General features: G+C 37.3%; 2 protein-coding genes across 2 annotated transcripts; both read right to left on the bottom strand.

Moving 5' to 3' along the window:
* Positions 1 to 976: 976 nt before the first annotated feature.
* Positions 977 to 6,308, bottom strand: LOC140771093 (mitochondrial-processing peptidase subunit alpha-like). The gene is made up of 13 exons (XM_073112485.1): positions 6,179 to 6,308; positions 4,976 to 5,197; positions 4,602 to 4,898; positions 4,348 to 4,515; positions 4,095 to 4,262; positions 3,909 to 3,989; positions 3,717 to 3,783; positions 3,480 to 3,577; positions 2,408 to 2,480; positions 2,245 to 2,315; positions 2,113 to 2,162; positions 1,407 to 1,519; positions 977 to 1,303 (listed from the first exon to the last, which is right to left on the bottom strand). Exons 1-13 carry the CDS (start codon positions 6,215 to 6,217, stop codon positions 1,254 to 1,256), a joined length of 1,497 nt encoding a protein of 498 aa, XP_072968586.1. The 5' UTR covers positions 6,218 to 6,308; the 3' UTR covers positions 977 to 1,253.
* A 643-nt stretch (positions 6,309 to 6,951) lies between these two features.
* Positions 6,952 to 11,319, bottom strand: LOC140771069 (probable histone acetyltransferase type B catalytic subunit). Its single transcript, XM_073112451.1, has 10 exons — positions 11,104 to 11,319; positions 10,660 to 10,701; positions 10,440 to 10,549; positions 9,843 to 9,911; positions 9,192 to 9,230; positions 9,046 to 9,119; positions 8,833 to 8,929; positions 8,379 to 8,460; positions 8,112 to 8,272; positions 6,952 to 7,853 (listed from the first exon to the last, which is right to left on the bottom strand). The coding sequence occupies exons 1-10, from the start codon at positions 11,177 to 11,179 to the stop codon at positions 7,173 to 7,175; spliced, it is 1,431 nt and encodes a 476-aa protein (XP_072968552.1). The 5' UTR covers positions 11,180 to 11,319; the 3' UTR covers positions 6,952 to 7,172.
* Positions 11,320 to 11,472: the final 153 nt, after the last annotated feature.

Raw genomic sequence — 11,472 nt, 5'->3', positions numbered from 1 at the left:
CTCATATATAATAAATCTATCTACTTCTGGAAGAAGACAGTTAGATAAATAATGGTTTTTTTTTTTTTTAAGAAACAAAGAGAAAGCAACCAAGGGCTGCAGTCTGTCTCATAATTAACTGACCTGACCTTCTACACCGTGTTGGCATACAATATTTTAGAAAGAACTTACTTTATTTTAAATCTTAAATATATTAGATGTCAGATGTGATCAATATGCAGCCTCTCGAGCAGCTTTAACATTACTAAGCCTTTGCCAAATTCTGGGAATCAAACTGATACAGTGACCTAACCTTGCAATTGCAAAGCCATTCGAAGAGGGTGATATCGAATTTTTTAGGTACGAAAGGGGCAAAGGAATAATTTGGTAGCTCTCATCAAAGCCAAGTTGCCACGCCCATAGTAATTAGGCTGTGCCATTAGATTTTGCGAGGGGAATAATTCTGTGGGGTCCCTGGGAAAGAACATGGAACTATGAGTAAGAGGATAACTACATGAACGTGATGCGACAAAAGGGAAACAGTATTTAACCGAGGGCGAGATTCAAACTCGCATGCCGAATAAGTAATCATTTATTTATCCGCCAAAATGCACTCACGTTCTGAACCACCCTTGATTATTATTATAAATAGGTCAAAGTGCAATGAATGGTATTTATAAGCCAATTTTTCATCACAAATATCTTGCACCAGAAGAAGATAATATTGCAAATTCCATTGTATATCTGTATCCAATGTGAAACCGAACTAAAGACTAATCAAGCATCGAGTAAGTGAAGGTAAAATAGCATTTCAAACTTTACCGGCATCACCTTGACGTTAGTTTATGAAATTTCCACTTCTAAAATAGCACCATAGAGATGCAGGACTACAAAAAGGCCAAACAAATTAACTGCAGTTAAAAAGTATACATGGTAGCTTCAGAGACTTAAGAAACGAAACAATCTCTTAAGTATCAAAGTTGAAGAAATTATCATGTAGCATAATCAAGGCATTCACTTTTAGCAGCGTTACAGGAGAAGAGAAAGGGACAGCAGAATGGCAAAGGAAACATCATGCTGACAAGTACATTATTATGAATCTTAGTTTTACGCCAAGAACAAGAAAAAGAGTATCTGGCTTCAATGAATCATAATTTATAATCCTCATAGAGGTTAACTGTTTATTTACCGCTGTTACAGCCACCACCAGGTGATTGCACACCTGCACCTTCAAAATTGCCGAAGTGCCTTACCCTTTTTAGACCAAGGAATGACTAAGGACGAAACTTTCGGCTGACAGATTCATAACTAGGGACATGAATAACTGTCAAGAAAAGAAAACAAGACGTTCCAAGATATTATAAGAACCAGAAGAACTAGGTTTCAATGAATTGTTAGCTCAATCCTGCCAGTTACTTAGAACATACCGTCCCCCCAAGATGCCATTGTAAGTGGTGAAGAAATGATCTTCTCTGAGATTGAAGCAATGTCTTTCAGAGTAACTTCATCAACTGCTTTAAGAAAATGTTCAATGGGTTTCCTGCAATGCAAACAATCACAACAAAGGAATGAATACCATGATTAAAACAAGAGTATCACTGTGTGATTGCAGCCAGAGTTGGCATTTGTGATTATTTAGAAGTTTGCATTGGAAATTGGATAAAACAACCGGGTTTACAAAAATCTTGTAATGGATGGTATAACTCAAAAGCTACTACAAGTACTAAGACCTAGAGCTAAAGCAATTATAGAAAATCATTTTGACAGATAAATGGTATACATTTTCGAGTAACACTACATCACTGTACATGTTCAATCTTCAGACTGCAAATGACCATTTTTCCTGTACCGAAACGAGGATACCATAGAGAGATAATCTCAAATTCTAAATCATTTCTGGTTTCAACTAACATTATTTGTGAATCAAAAATGTTATACGCTCCCATATTATCTTCAAACCATTTCAAACTGCTTTCTAAGATACCAATATTTTAAAGTGTCAATAGCTTCACTTCATGTATACTTCAAAGTTGAAAATACATTCACTTTGACATACTTTGAAATGCCCAAATAAAAAAAACCATCAAGCGATTGCTACATTGCAAATTAAAAATGTTATGATCAACGGTATACCTTTCTCCATATGTCAAAATCTGCCGTCCAATATCTTCCGATGCTACCATCTGCAATTGAAGAGATTTGTCTGAAAAGATGATCATGAAAATGCAGAACTTTTTAATGCTTTAAAACAGAAGAAATGCATACCCTTGATTCCAGATTCATCAGGACTGCTGACTTAGTCGACTCTTTGGCACGGTCTAGTTGCACCTGGTCAACTATGGAGGAAAAAAGGCAAATAGATGTAAACAAACTCAGAATAATTAAGAGAAGGGGCTGTAATCTGCAAAGTTGAGAGCAAATAGTAAACCTTGTCCAGGAGTTGCAACTGCAATAAGTTCTCTTGCTGCTAGATCAACAGCCTTAGAGACAAATTCTGAACCCTGGTGGATAAACCAAATTGTTTAGTGAGATTGTTCACTGAGGGGAAGAGAGCAAAGTGCATTGAGAATTCTTGTTTATGTGCTGAGATATGAATATGAGCTTGTGGTCCCCCGTCACACACATAGAACAAACCCTTAAAGATCATTCATATGACTTATTTGACCTTTGATATCGTGATGGTTCTTTCAATTAAAACCACTCATTTTACTAGAATATTTTCAGCAAAGGGCAAACCAACATGAATATCTACCCCAAGAACTTTTTCCTCATGATTTTAATTAATTCATGTTTCCTACTAATCCATACTAGTTCCTGAACCTAAATATCCATAAGTAAGAAGCGCATACATGTTCGCGTACCACACATGCACTATTTAGTTGCTCAACTGCCAGCTCGCACGACAACCTTTTTTATATTGATTCTGATTTCACTATAGGCCGCAGAAACAACAAACTCAAAATTTACACAAAATAGCATGACAGCACCATACATAATACTGGTGAATCAACTGAAATACTTAGTGGCCAACCTGATGTCAACTCGCTATGCACAGGAGATGGGTCAGAAACGTTTGAGGAATGTAACTAGTCATTCAAAAGGAGACAAAAATAGAGAACTACCACAAACCATCCAAGTAAGGCATGCCCTACCAAGCCTAATAAGCATGATAGCAACACAACGACTGCAATTCGTGTCACTGCATGTCAATACATGCCAAATGCACAGATCAGATTACCAACATGTTGTGGCAAGCAATCCCCCTTCAATGGTTAAAGAGATTAGCAAAAGTACCTCCTAGTGATTAACATTATACAAGCAAAGACTTCCTAGAAGTTCCTTCAGAGAAAATCAGTATACAATATTTACTAGTAACTGGGCAGAACTAGCAACTTCATACCAAAGAACTGGAAACTAAAGCACCAATAAGAGTCGTGGATTTTATGAACAATAGCTAAGAAATAATATCAACTATATCATGTGTCCAGTGAAAGGCTTACCGTGGTTGCATGAATTCCAAAAATGCCAGTATTATTATAGATGCTGTTGAAAGCAGAGAATGACTCAATCTGTTGGAACTCATTTAGAATACGTAGATCTGTAGAAAATACCACATTTAATGTATATGAAAACATCAGATGGAGCTTCAACATTCTACATAAAAGAGAAGATGGACACTAAATGCTGATACTACAAAACAGAATATGCACTGAAACAAGTAGAGGTTTATAACTTACACAAACGAGAATACATTCCTTTCCCAGGACCTCCAGCAGAGAAAGAGCCTCCTCCTCCCATGAGCATCTACAACAGCATTAAATTTTGTCGGGTGACCATCACATATTAAAGAAATCAAATTAAGCATACAAATGTCCAAAAGAAAGAATTTCCCAGCTTAAACTAAGAAAAATTTGGAAGCTTGCCAATACCTGAAGCACTGTCAGTGTCATAGCTTCCTTCTCTTGATGCCAGCCTCCAGGAACTTCGAAAGCAAGGGCAACATGTGTCTTCTGTTGTAAGAAGAAATATGTATAACATAAGAAAGATCTTTGATGTTTGATCCAAAAGAAATAGATCAATAACATAATGGATCTTGCAGAATTACTAATACACACCGCTGAATCTGCTTGACAGCGATAATCCCCTCCCACATAGACAGATTTTGGTTCGTCAGGACGATGGACTTTGGGAAGGTCAGATAAGAGCGGTTCAGCAATTGACACTAACTCATCATGTTCTACACCTGATGCTGCAAGTACCATTCTAGGAGCTGTATAGTTCTCCTACATTTCCCAAAACAAAGAAAATGTGAAAGCAGAGAATTAATAGCATAACAGGCTTACATATGAGACTAAGATTTGATCATACTGCAACAAACTCCTCCAAAATAGAGCTATTCAGTCTGTTTATTGCAGATTCTGGAGCCATCAAAGGATTTGCCAATGCTCCAGCATAGCCAGCAGAATGAATAGCTTCCAAAAGCAAGCCCTGAGGATTACTTGAAATTTCTCCTATTTCCGCTTTTATTTTCTGCAGCTGTAGTTAGCAAGATAAGAATTAGATCAAGATCTGTCATTGAATGAGCAGAAAACCGAGCATGCATAATTCCTAAGATTGTCTACCTGCTCATTAACCTCCCAATCAAGGAAAGCAGGGTTCCTGACAGAATCGATAAGCACTTCAACCATTTGAGGCATGTAAGTTTTCAGTGCATCATAGGTATATCCCATCTGTTCACGAGAAGCTGATGCTGTGACATTGCCTCCAATTGCTTCAACTTCACGCACAATGCGCAAATGACTCCTGTTTGTTGTGCTTTTAAAAGCCATTCTCTCCAAAAGATGTGTGGCACCAAATGAGATAGGTGTCTCATATACAGAACCACAGTCCACATATAGTCCAATTGATGCTGCTGGGTTCTGAAACAGTCAAAAGAATCAATTGCATGTCTAAGTTGCAGATAGCAATTACAATAGATTCTAAAAAATGAGCATACCGGTGATGTTTCAGAGGCAATTTTGACACCATTTGGAAGAGTAGTAATTTTGGTCTTCCCAGGCTCTACATAATCAGGCAAGGGTGGAGGAAGATTAACACCTTGAAGTGGAAAATCTAGAGGAGGAAGTTGACTTGATCGTTCCCCAGTAAGCCAGCTAAAGAAACCGCCAGAAGACCTGGTTGCAACACTTGTGCTTGCAAATCTAGTTGCAGCATGGCGCTGCAAAAGCAAATAATATTACAGAATGTCTAAGCTAACATGAAATATATTAAGTCAAATAACAGAGGCAGCTACCTATTACCTATAAAATTAGAAAAGGATGAAGAGATAAATAAAGAAGAAGGGTATAGTGATAAGAAGAATGAAACTGAATAATCTGAACTGCATTTCACTTTTGGCATAAATCATCTAAATTTTGCCAGGCGCCATTAACACAGCATATGATTAATGTATAATCACACTCAATAATACCAGAATGGCAGAATGTTGAGCCTAAGATTCTAACATCTATAGCCTAACACCAAAATAATACCTGAAGGGGCCCAAATCTATATAATTTCTAACTACAAGTCAAATCAATCATAATCAATGAGACAAGCACTGAATACATAACAAGGCGTATGCAGCTGCTCAAGAACTTTAATCTCCCAAAGGCGCCATAATATCAAACCAGATATTCAACTAAATGATAAATTAGTACAGCCCAAGAGCTTGAGCTGATTTGTAATCCTTCAACAGAACGTCCAATTCTAACTGCAAAATCCAAGCCACAAAATACCCATTTTCCTGTGACATGATTACTTCCTTCACCGAGCTAGCTCGACAATGATATCCAGAGAATAACTGCAGTTTGCTCACAGATACAAGTACCCAATTTAAGGCAACTGAATAAAAACCATATTAGCTGTATTACCTAAAACGAGTCACGACAAGATTGAGAACTTCCAAGCATAAATTCCTATTCCCAGAACAATCACATAACAAACAGTTTTCTCACATCTCTCTCCAGTAATCCAGATATTTAATCGTTTCAAGGACCAAACGAGCATGAGAAAAAAAAATATAAATATTCTCACTGCTCTGGCTTCTATGAGATCCACGAAACATCAGATCAGAAAGTTACAATCGATGCTGGAAATGGAAATCGATTACGAGAAGAATAGATGATGTGTTAGGATTAGGGGTATGAGGAGGACCAACCTTGAGAGCCCGAAGGTGGGGGGCTGCAGCTCTATGCATGATGGGAGCGACCAAACCCTAGATCAGAGAAAGGTAGGGCGGAGGAGTGAAGCCGTCGGAGAAAGAAAACGGAGTGAGGTTTTTATTATTTATACTATCGTTAACTATATGATTCGCTTCATTGTTTAGTCTGCTTGGTGAGTGAACGGAGACGGTCAAACTAAACGGCGTTATCTGAGGGTCATTTTTCAGGAAACCCCCCCTAACTTTCTAATATTTGAGAAGCCTCTCAATTCATCAGAGTGCATCCTCGTATTCAAAAAGATTATAATCTTTATTATGGTTTAAATTTAATGATCTTTTATTATGAAAAAGAATATGTACATTTTACTTAAGATTGAGAAGGATGAAATTAGTTCAATAGGAAAACACTTGGATTTATTCTTCTCTTTTTTAACAATTTCTTTTTCTTTTTTGACATTTAAAAGGTAGAATTTTATTGTCCAAATGATAACATGCAAAGAAAAGATGTTGAATATTAGATGTGCAAAACTTAAATTTGTGCTGTTGAATAACATACATATACTTATAAGCACATCTACAAAAATATCGGATTAATAATGTAACATGAAAACCTAATCTGTGCTGCATTGCAGGAAGCTCCTAGGGTCCAGGTTAAGCTCAGCTCATCAAAGAAACATCATTTGTACAACTAGTCACACATATTCTAAGAGATATCCAGTTCAACACTCTTTTCAGAAGATTTTGTCAAATATTCTAAGAGATGTCAACGATATCCAAAACAGAGCTAGCAAACTCTGGAAGTAGCCTCAGCCAGATTTTACACACAAAATACATTTCATTTCAGCGTTAGATTGGATTTGCATAATAACATTCAGATCCTGAGAAGTGAGTCGCTCAAAGAGTAAACCATGATTAGTCATTGCTGCAGCTACAGTTAACAATTTAAGATCCACCTGACAAAAATTCAGATCTTTTAAGCAACCTCGAGATATCAGAAGTGTCCCGTCTTTCCCTCTTCAGTATTGCAAAGCAAAGAGACCTTCCTTGCTATGTCAGTGATCTCTTCTATTTGTGTATCAACCAAAATGTTTAACTGGTGCTCTTGAGTCGGTTGATCTCCTTCCAGCATGCCAGCTAGGCTGTCTACTTCTCCATTGGCCATGGACCAGAACACGACAAAAGTCGTATCAAGACCATAATCGTTAGGCACCTCGATGAGACGTTTTCCATTGCTCTGAGCATCCTTGTCTAATATATCACTTTTCATTCGGTCAGAGATGCAGGCCCTGAAGTTGTTCATGCACCTACTGTTTTGAGGATCCAGGGTTAAATATATGAGAACCTCCCAGCATCTAAGGAACTGCTTCTTGTTGATCTTTAACTTCTGACGTGCAATCTCAATCGCAGTGGACGGTGGTTTCATACTTGCCTTGCAATTTGTTTTTGATAAATTTCGTTCCTTCAAAGAGGAGACAACAGCATCGATGGCTGTCTTGATTGGTTCAAATGTTAGAAGGCGGCAGGTGTCAATGCATGCACGAAGATTCTGAAGATAATCAGAAGGATCTTCAATGGTGATGTCGTATATGTTCTCAGATACTGCAACAGAATTCACGGCCTCTAGAAGATGGCGGCCATGACCTTGACTCTGATAAGGCGGCAAAACCAGTATCTATGGAAAAGAAACAAGGAATGCATGAAAGAAAATTAGTTCATTTAGCTAGTGGATAGGAAAGGAAATAGTAAACAGAACTTCTTAGTTCCAAATAAATACCTAATAAGTCTACAATTTATCTTTTCAGATCATCTGTTATACCACCGAAACTGCCAGACCACAAAATGGGGCCACTAGCATTTCACACAAGTCCCTTTTTTCAATTGGATCATTATTTTAACAGAAAGAAATGACAAGCATAGTGGAGAACTAAACCTGGCTAATTCGTAACCTTGAACTGTCAGGGTAATGGTAGAAGCAATAGAGAGTTGCAAACCCGAGCAACTGAACAGTACAATTGGTAGATGAACCTTGTGTTTTCTTCACAACTAGAAATATTTCCCATCTTGGATCAGTGATATCAATAGGCCTGCCACCTAGATCAGAGGAATTAAGGAATTGCATGTTACTTCTTTAAAAGATGTAATGGTCAAGATAATACAAAGACTGATCTATCAGATGTAGCAGGATATTTATAAGAACCTTCAACTAGCAGCAATACAAGAGGCACCAGACGACTGTAAAGCACACCAACAGGCATACTCTGCATTTCCATGCGGATAACCTTGTTCCATGGGAAAAGAGTTCAATTCAGAAAACAAATCATGGATCCCTTGAAATTCAAAGTGGAGATTATTAAAAGAAATGAAACAAAGGCCATGTAATGGTGGTTATCTGATAGCTTGGTTGAAAAGAACTTAATTAGAAAATCTGCGAGAAAATTGGGAGGTCAAGGTAACATCCAACTTCTATATAATGTAGTAACACAATACTGGGACACCTAAAGCTAGTTTAGCTACTAAATTTGCAGATGCTTAGAACTTTAAAAAAAATTACTATAATCCAATTATGTTGGATAGTTGAAATTCCAAAGTGAGCAAGTAGATGTGCTTAGTAATATTATCCTAACTCCAGAAGCCTGCCAACAGAAGATCACCTCAACTGTAGAACCTTCGGCATCCAAATGTGTATCAGAAGGGTGACCTCCATTGAAGGTATCACAGTCGATGACTGTCCCATGTGATACAATATTTCTGAGATCATATGGTCAGGCAGACAAATGAAAGAATTACATTAGAGTACAATGAAGCCAACAAATATTCAATACCAGATATTATATGCTGTATAAGTCATTGAACAGAAAAAAAACCTGATGTAATCACATTCCTTTGAAAAGGTTTGAAGAAATTCTTCTTTCTCTATAAGAGATTCCCCGAATATGCTCTACCAAAATAACAACTTCAATCATACATAAGAGAGTATCCTAAAGAAAAAGAAAGAAAGAACATGGATTACCTGAAGAGCAGGTTTCAGATCTGTGATTCCTTTCCCACCCTATGAAAATTCTTAGTTAGCATACATTGAGAAGATGGTGTATAGTAAGTGATAGTACTGAAGAAAGTATTGTCTTCCACCATCTGCCAAGTAAACGTAATACTGATCCTTCACAAGTATAGAGCAAGCTAGACAAAATAGAAGCTTGTACAGTGGGTTAGAACTATCTGCTTTTATCGTATTTCTATTTTCAATTCAAACATATCTTTACAAGGAAATACACAGATTTAAGTACAGAATACCAGTTTGATTCTATCGTTCTATTCCAAGATCTCGCAGTGCTAATATCATGACAACATTCAAACTTTCGCACCACTTATAACTTTCCATAACAAACTACTTGTTGCAGTTTAAGTATTAGACATGCAGAATATCCTCACTCACATAATAAATTTATCTACTTAGACAACAGTCAAATTCTAAAAGTCGTGTATTAGACACTGATGGTCACACATTTTTAACATGCATTAGGAGGAAGAGGTATGGGCAGAAGTACTTGAATTATTTTGGATTATAAAGACAAGAAAAAAAGACATTAGAGATGCATGATAAATGGATAAAATCAATCATACAACAGAAAAAAGGAGAAATATCTAGATTGGTGTTACTTACATCTTGAGTGCTCTCAAATGAAATCTCAGCATATGCATGAAAAGATATGGTACTCAACCAGATATTGATCTGCACCAAAAGGTTATATAAGCAATACGTTTTCCCAAATGCAAAGACAAAACACATGCTTCATGTAGAAAATTGCAGTTTAAATTCAAGAGAGAAAACTGCAAGTCTGAAGCAGCTGGTTGAAGACTAAACATATCTTCTCAAGTCTCAACTATAAGACAACTGTGGCACTATAACCAGTTAATAGATATAGCTTGTAACTTTTCCTGGCACCAGCAACTTTTTGATCATCTTATAAATTCAGATGGTTTAATATCTCTATAGAAGAAAGACATGCATGACGCACTAGATGTGCATATACACCCAAAAATACGTTTCTAGGCCTAGCTATATCTCTTCCTTTTTAGAGCTTGGCTTCAGCCCTATAGATGTCTAAGTACAAACAATAATGAGCATTTTGCCCCAATGCAACAGAAAGAATACCCACAAGGTAACGGGAATCCACTTCCAAATGTATATCTCAAGAGATTACATAAGAAATAGAAAGGTCAATTTCTGTTGTTTTCTGCAGTATCAAACTGTACTCACCTTTAAGTCTTTATATCCATATATCTTGCCATCCTCACCAAAGAAATGATTTAGGTCGACGGGCTCAATGCAAATACTACTAGTTGCACCCACTTCATCTTGACTTCTAACTATAATAAGCCAAATAGAAATGGAAGTTAATTAAACAACTTGAGTAGTAGTTAGTAGACCATACTACAAACAAAAGATTAAAATGAAAAACAAAGGCAGAACCTCATACCAAGGAAAACTTTGATGCACTCATTCGCCCCAACTCCACTATCTACAACATACCAAATAAAAATAAAGTCAACCAGACCACTTATCATACTCTATATACAACAATAACGATGATCATTGTAGAAAATGACGACACAAAACTAAAGCTTCTCTTCAACTACGAGATACTTGCAACAGAAAAGCTTCATATTATAACACAGAGGAAAAAGATAGTTGATAGCAACTACCAGCGAGAAAGTACAGCTGAGGAGCCAAGAATGAAGAGATCGACAGCATAAATTTGGGAAAAAAATCATGGGAATACAACACGACTACCGCAAATCTAGCTCCCCACATAACTTAGACGAGATCATGAAGTCATCTAAGAACAATCACAGGAAACTCCAAGAGAGAAGAGAGCTTAAAGAGGGGGGAAATTGAGAGAGTTTTCCCCCAAATTGGTTACCGATCTTGGCGAATACGACGCGCTTCCGCTTCTTCGAATCCGACGAAGTCTCTTCGACCTTCTGCTTGAGCGCCATGTCCTCCGAAAGGGGAGAGGTCTAGGGTTTCGGTACCTTCGAACGAGAAGAGTGTGAGAGGAAAGGCAGGCGGGAAATGCTATTCCGTATATAAAAAAAAGGGGGGAGGGAAGGGAAGCAGCCGAGGGTTTCTTATTACAGTCTGCGATCCGGCATTTTGGCACGTGCGAGGAGGACACGATTTATAGCGATAAATGTGAAGTTGTAATTAATAAAATATAAATCACCCTAAAACGAAGATTTATTCTCCCTTAGTGTTCGCACGTGCGATACGAACGAAGCTATATAGTAGA

This window comes from Typha angustifolia, chromosome 11 (assembly GCF_048772165.1).
Source record: "Typha angustifolia cultivar Huaian chromosome 11, ASM4877216v1, whole genome shotgun sequence".
NCBI classification, from domain to species: Eukaryota; Viridiplantae; Streptophyta; class Magnoliopsida; order Poales; family Typhaceae; genus Typha; species Typha angustifolia.
This window is presented reverse-complemented; position numbering and strand designations above follow the sequence as displayed.

What these genes read in the sequence shown, in the direction of transcription:
- LOC140771093 (XM_073112485.1), bottom strand. Translation starts at nt 6,217, where the DNA reads ATGCATAGAGCTGCAGCCCCCCACCTTCGGGCTCTCAAG. An exon ending in ATTGGGAGGTTAATGAGCAG is followed by an intron (nt 4,516 to 4,601) that starts GTAGACAATCTT and finishes TGCTAACTACAG; the next exon opens with CTGCAGAAAATAAAAGCGGA. An exon ending in TGATGAATCTGGAATCAAGG is followed by an intron (nt 2,163 to 2,244) that starts GTATGCATTTCT and finishes CTTCAATTGCAG; the next exon opens with ATGGTAGCATCGGAAGATAT.
- LOC140771069 (XM_073112451.1), bottom strand. Translation starts at nt 11,179, where the DNA reads ATGGCGCTCAAGCAGAAGGTCGAAGAGACTTCGTCGGATTCGAAGAAG. An exon ending in CGTCGTATTCGCCAAGATCG is followed by an intron (nt 10,702 to 11,103) that starts GTAACCAATTTG and finishes GGTATGTTGTAG; the next exon opens with ATAGTGGAGTTGGGGCGAAT. An exon ending in AAGGAATGTGATTACATCAG is followed by an intron (nt 8,930 to 9,045) that starts GTTTTTTTTCTG and finishes ATATGATCTCAG; the next exon opens with AAATATTGTATCACATGGGA.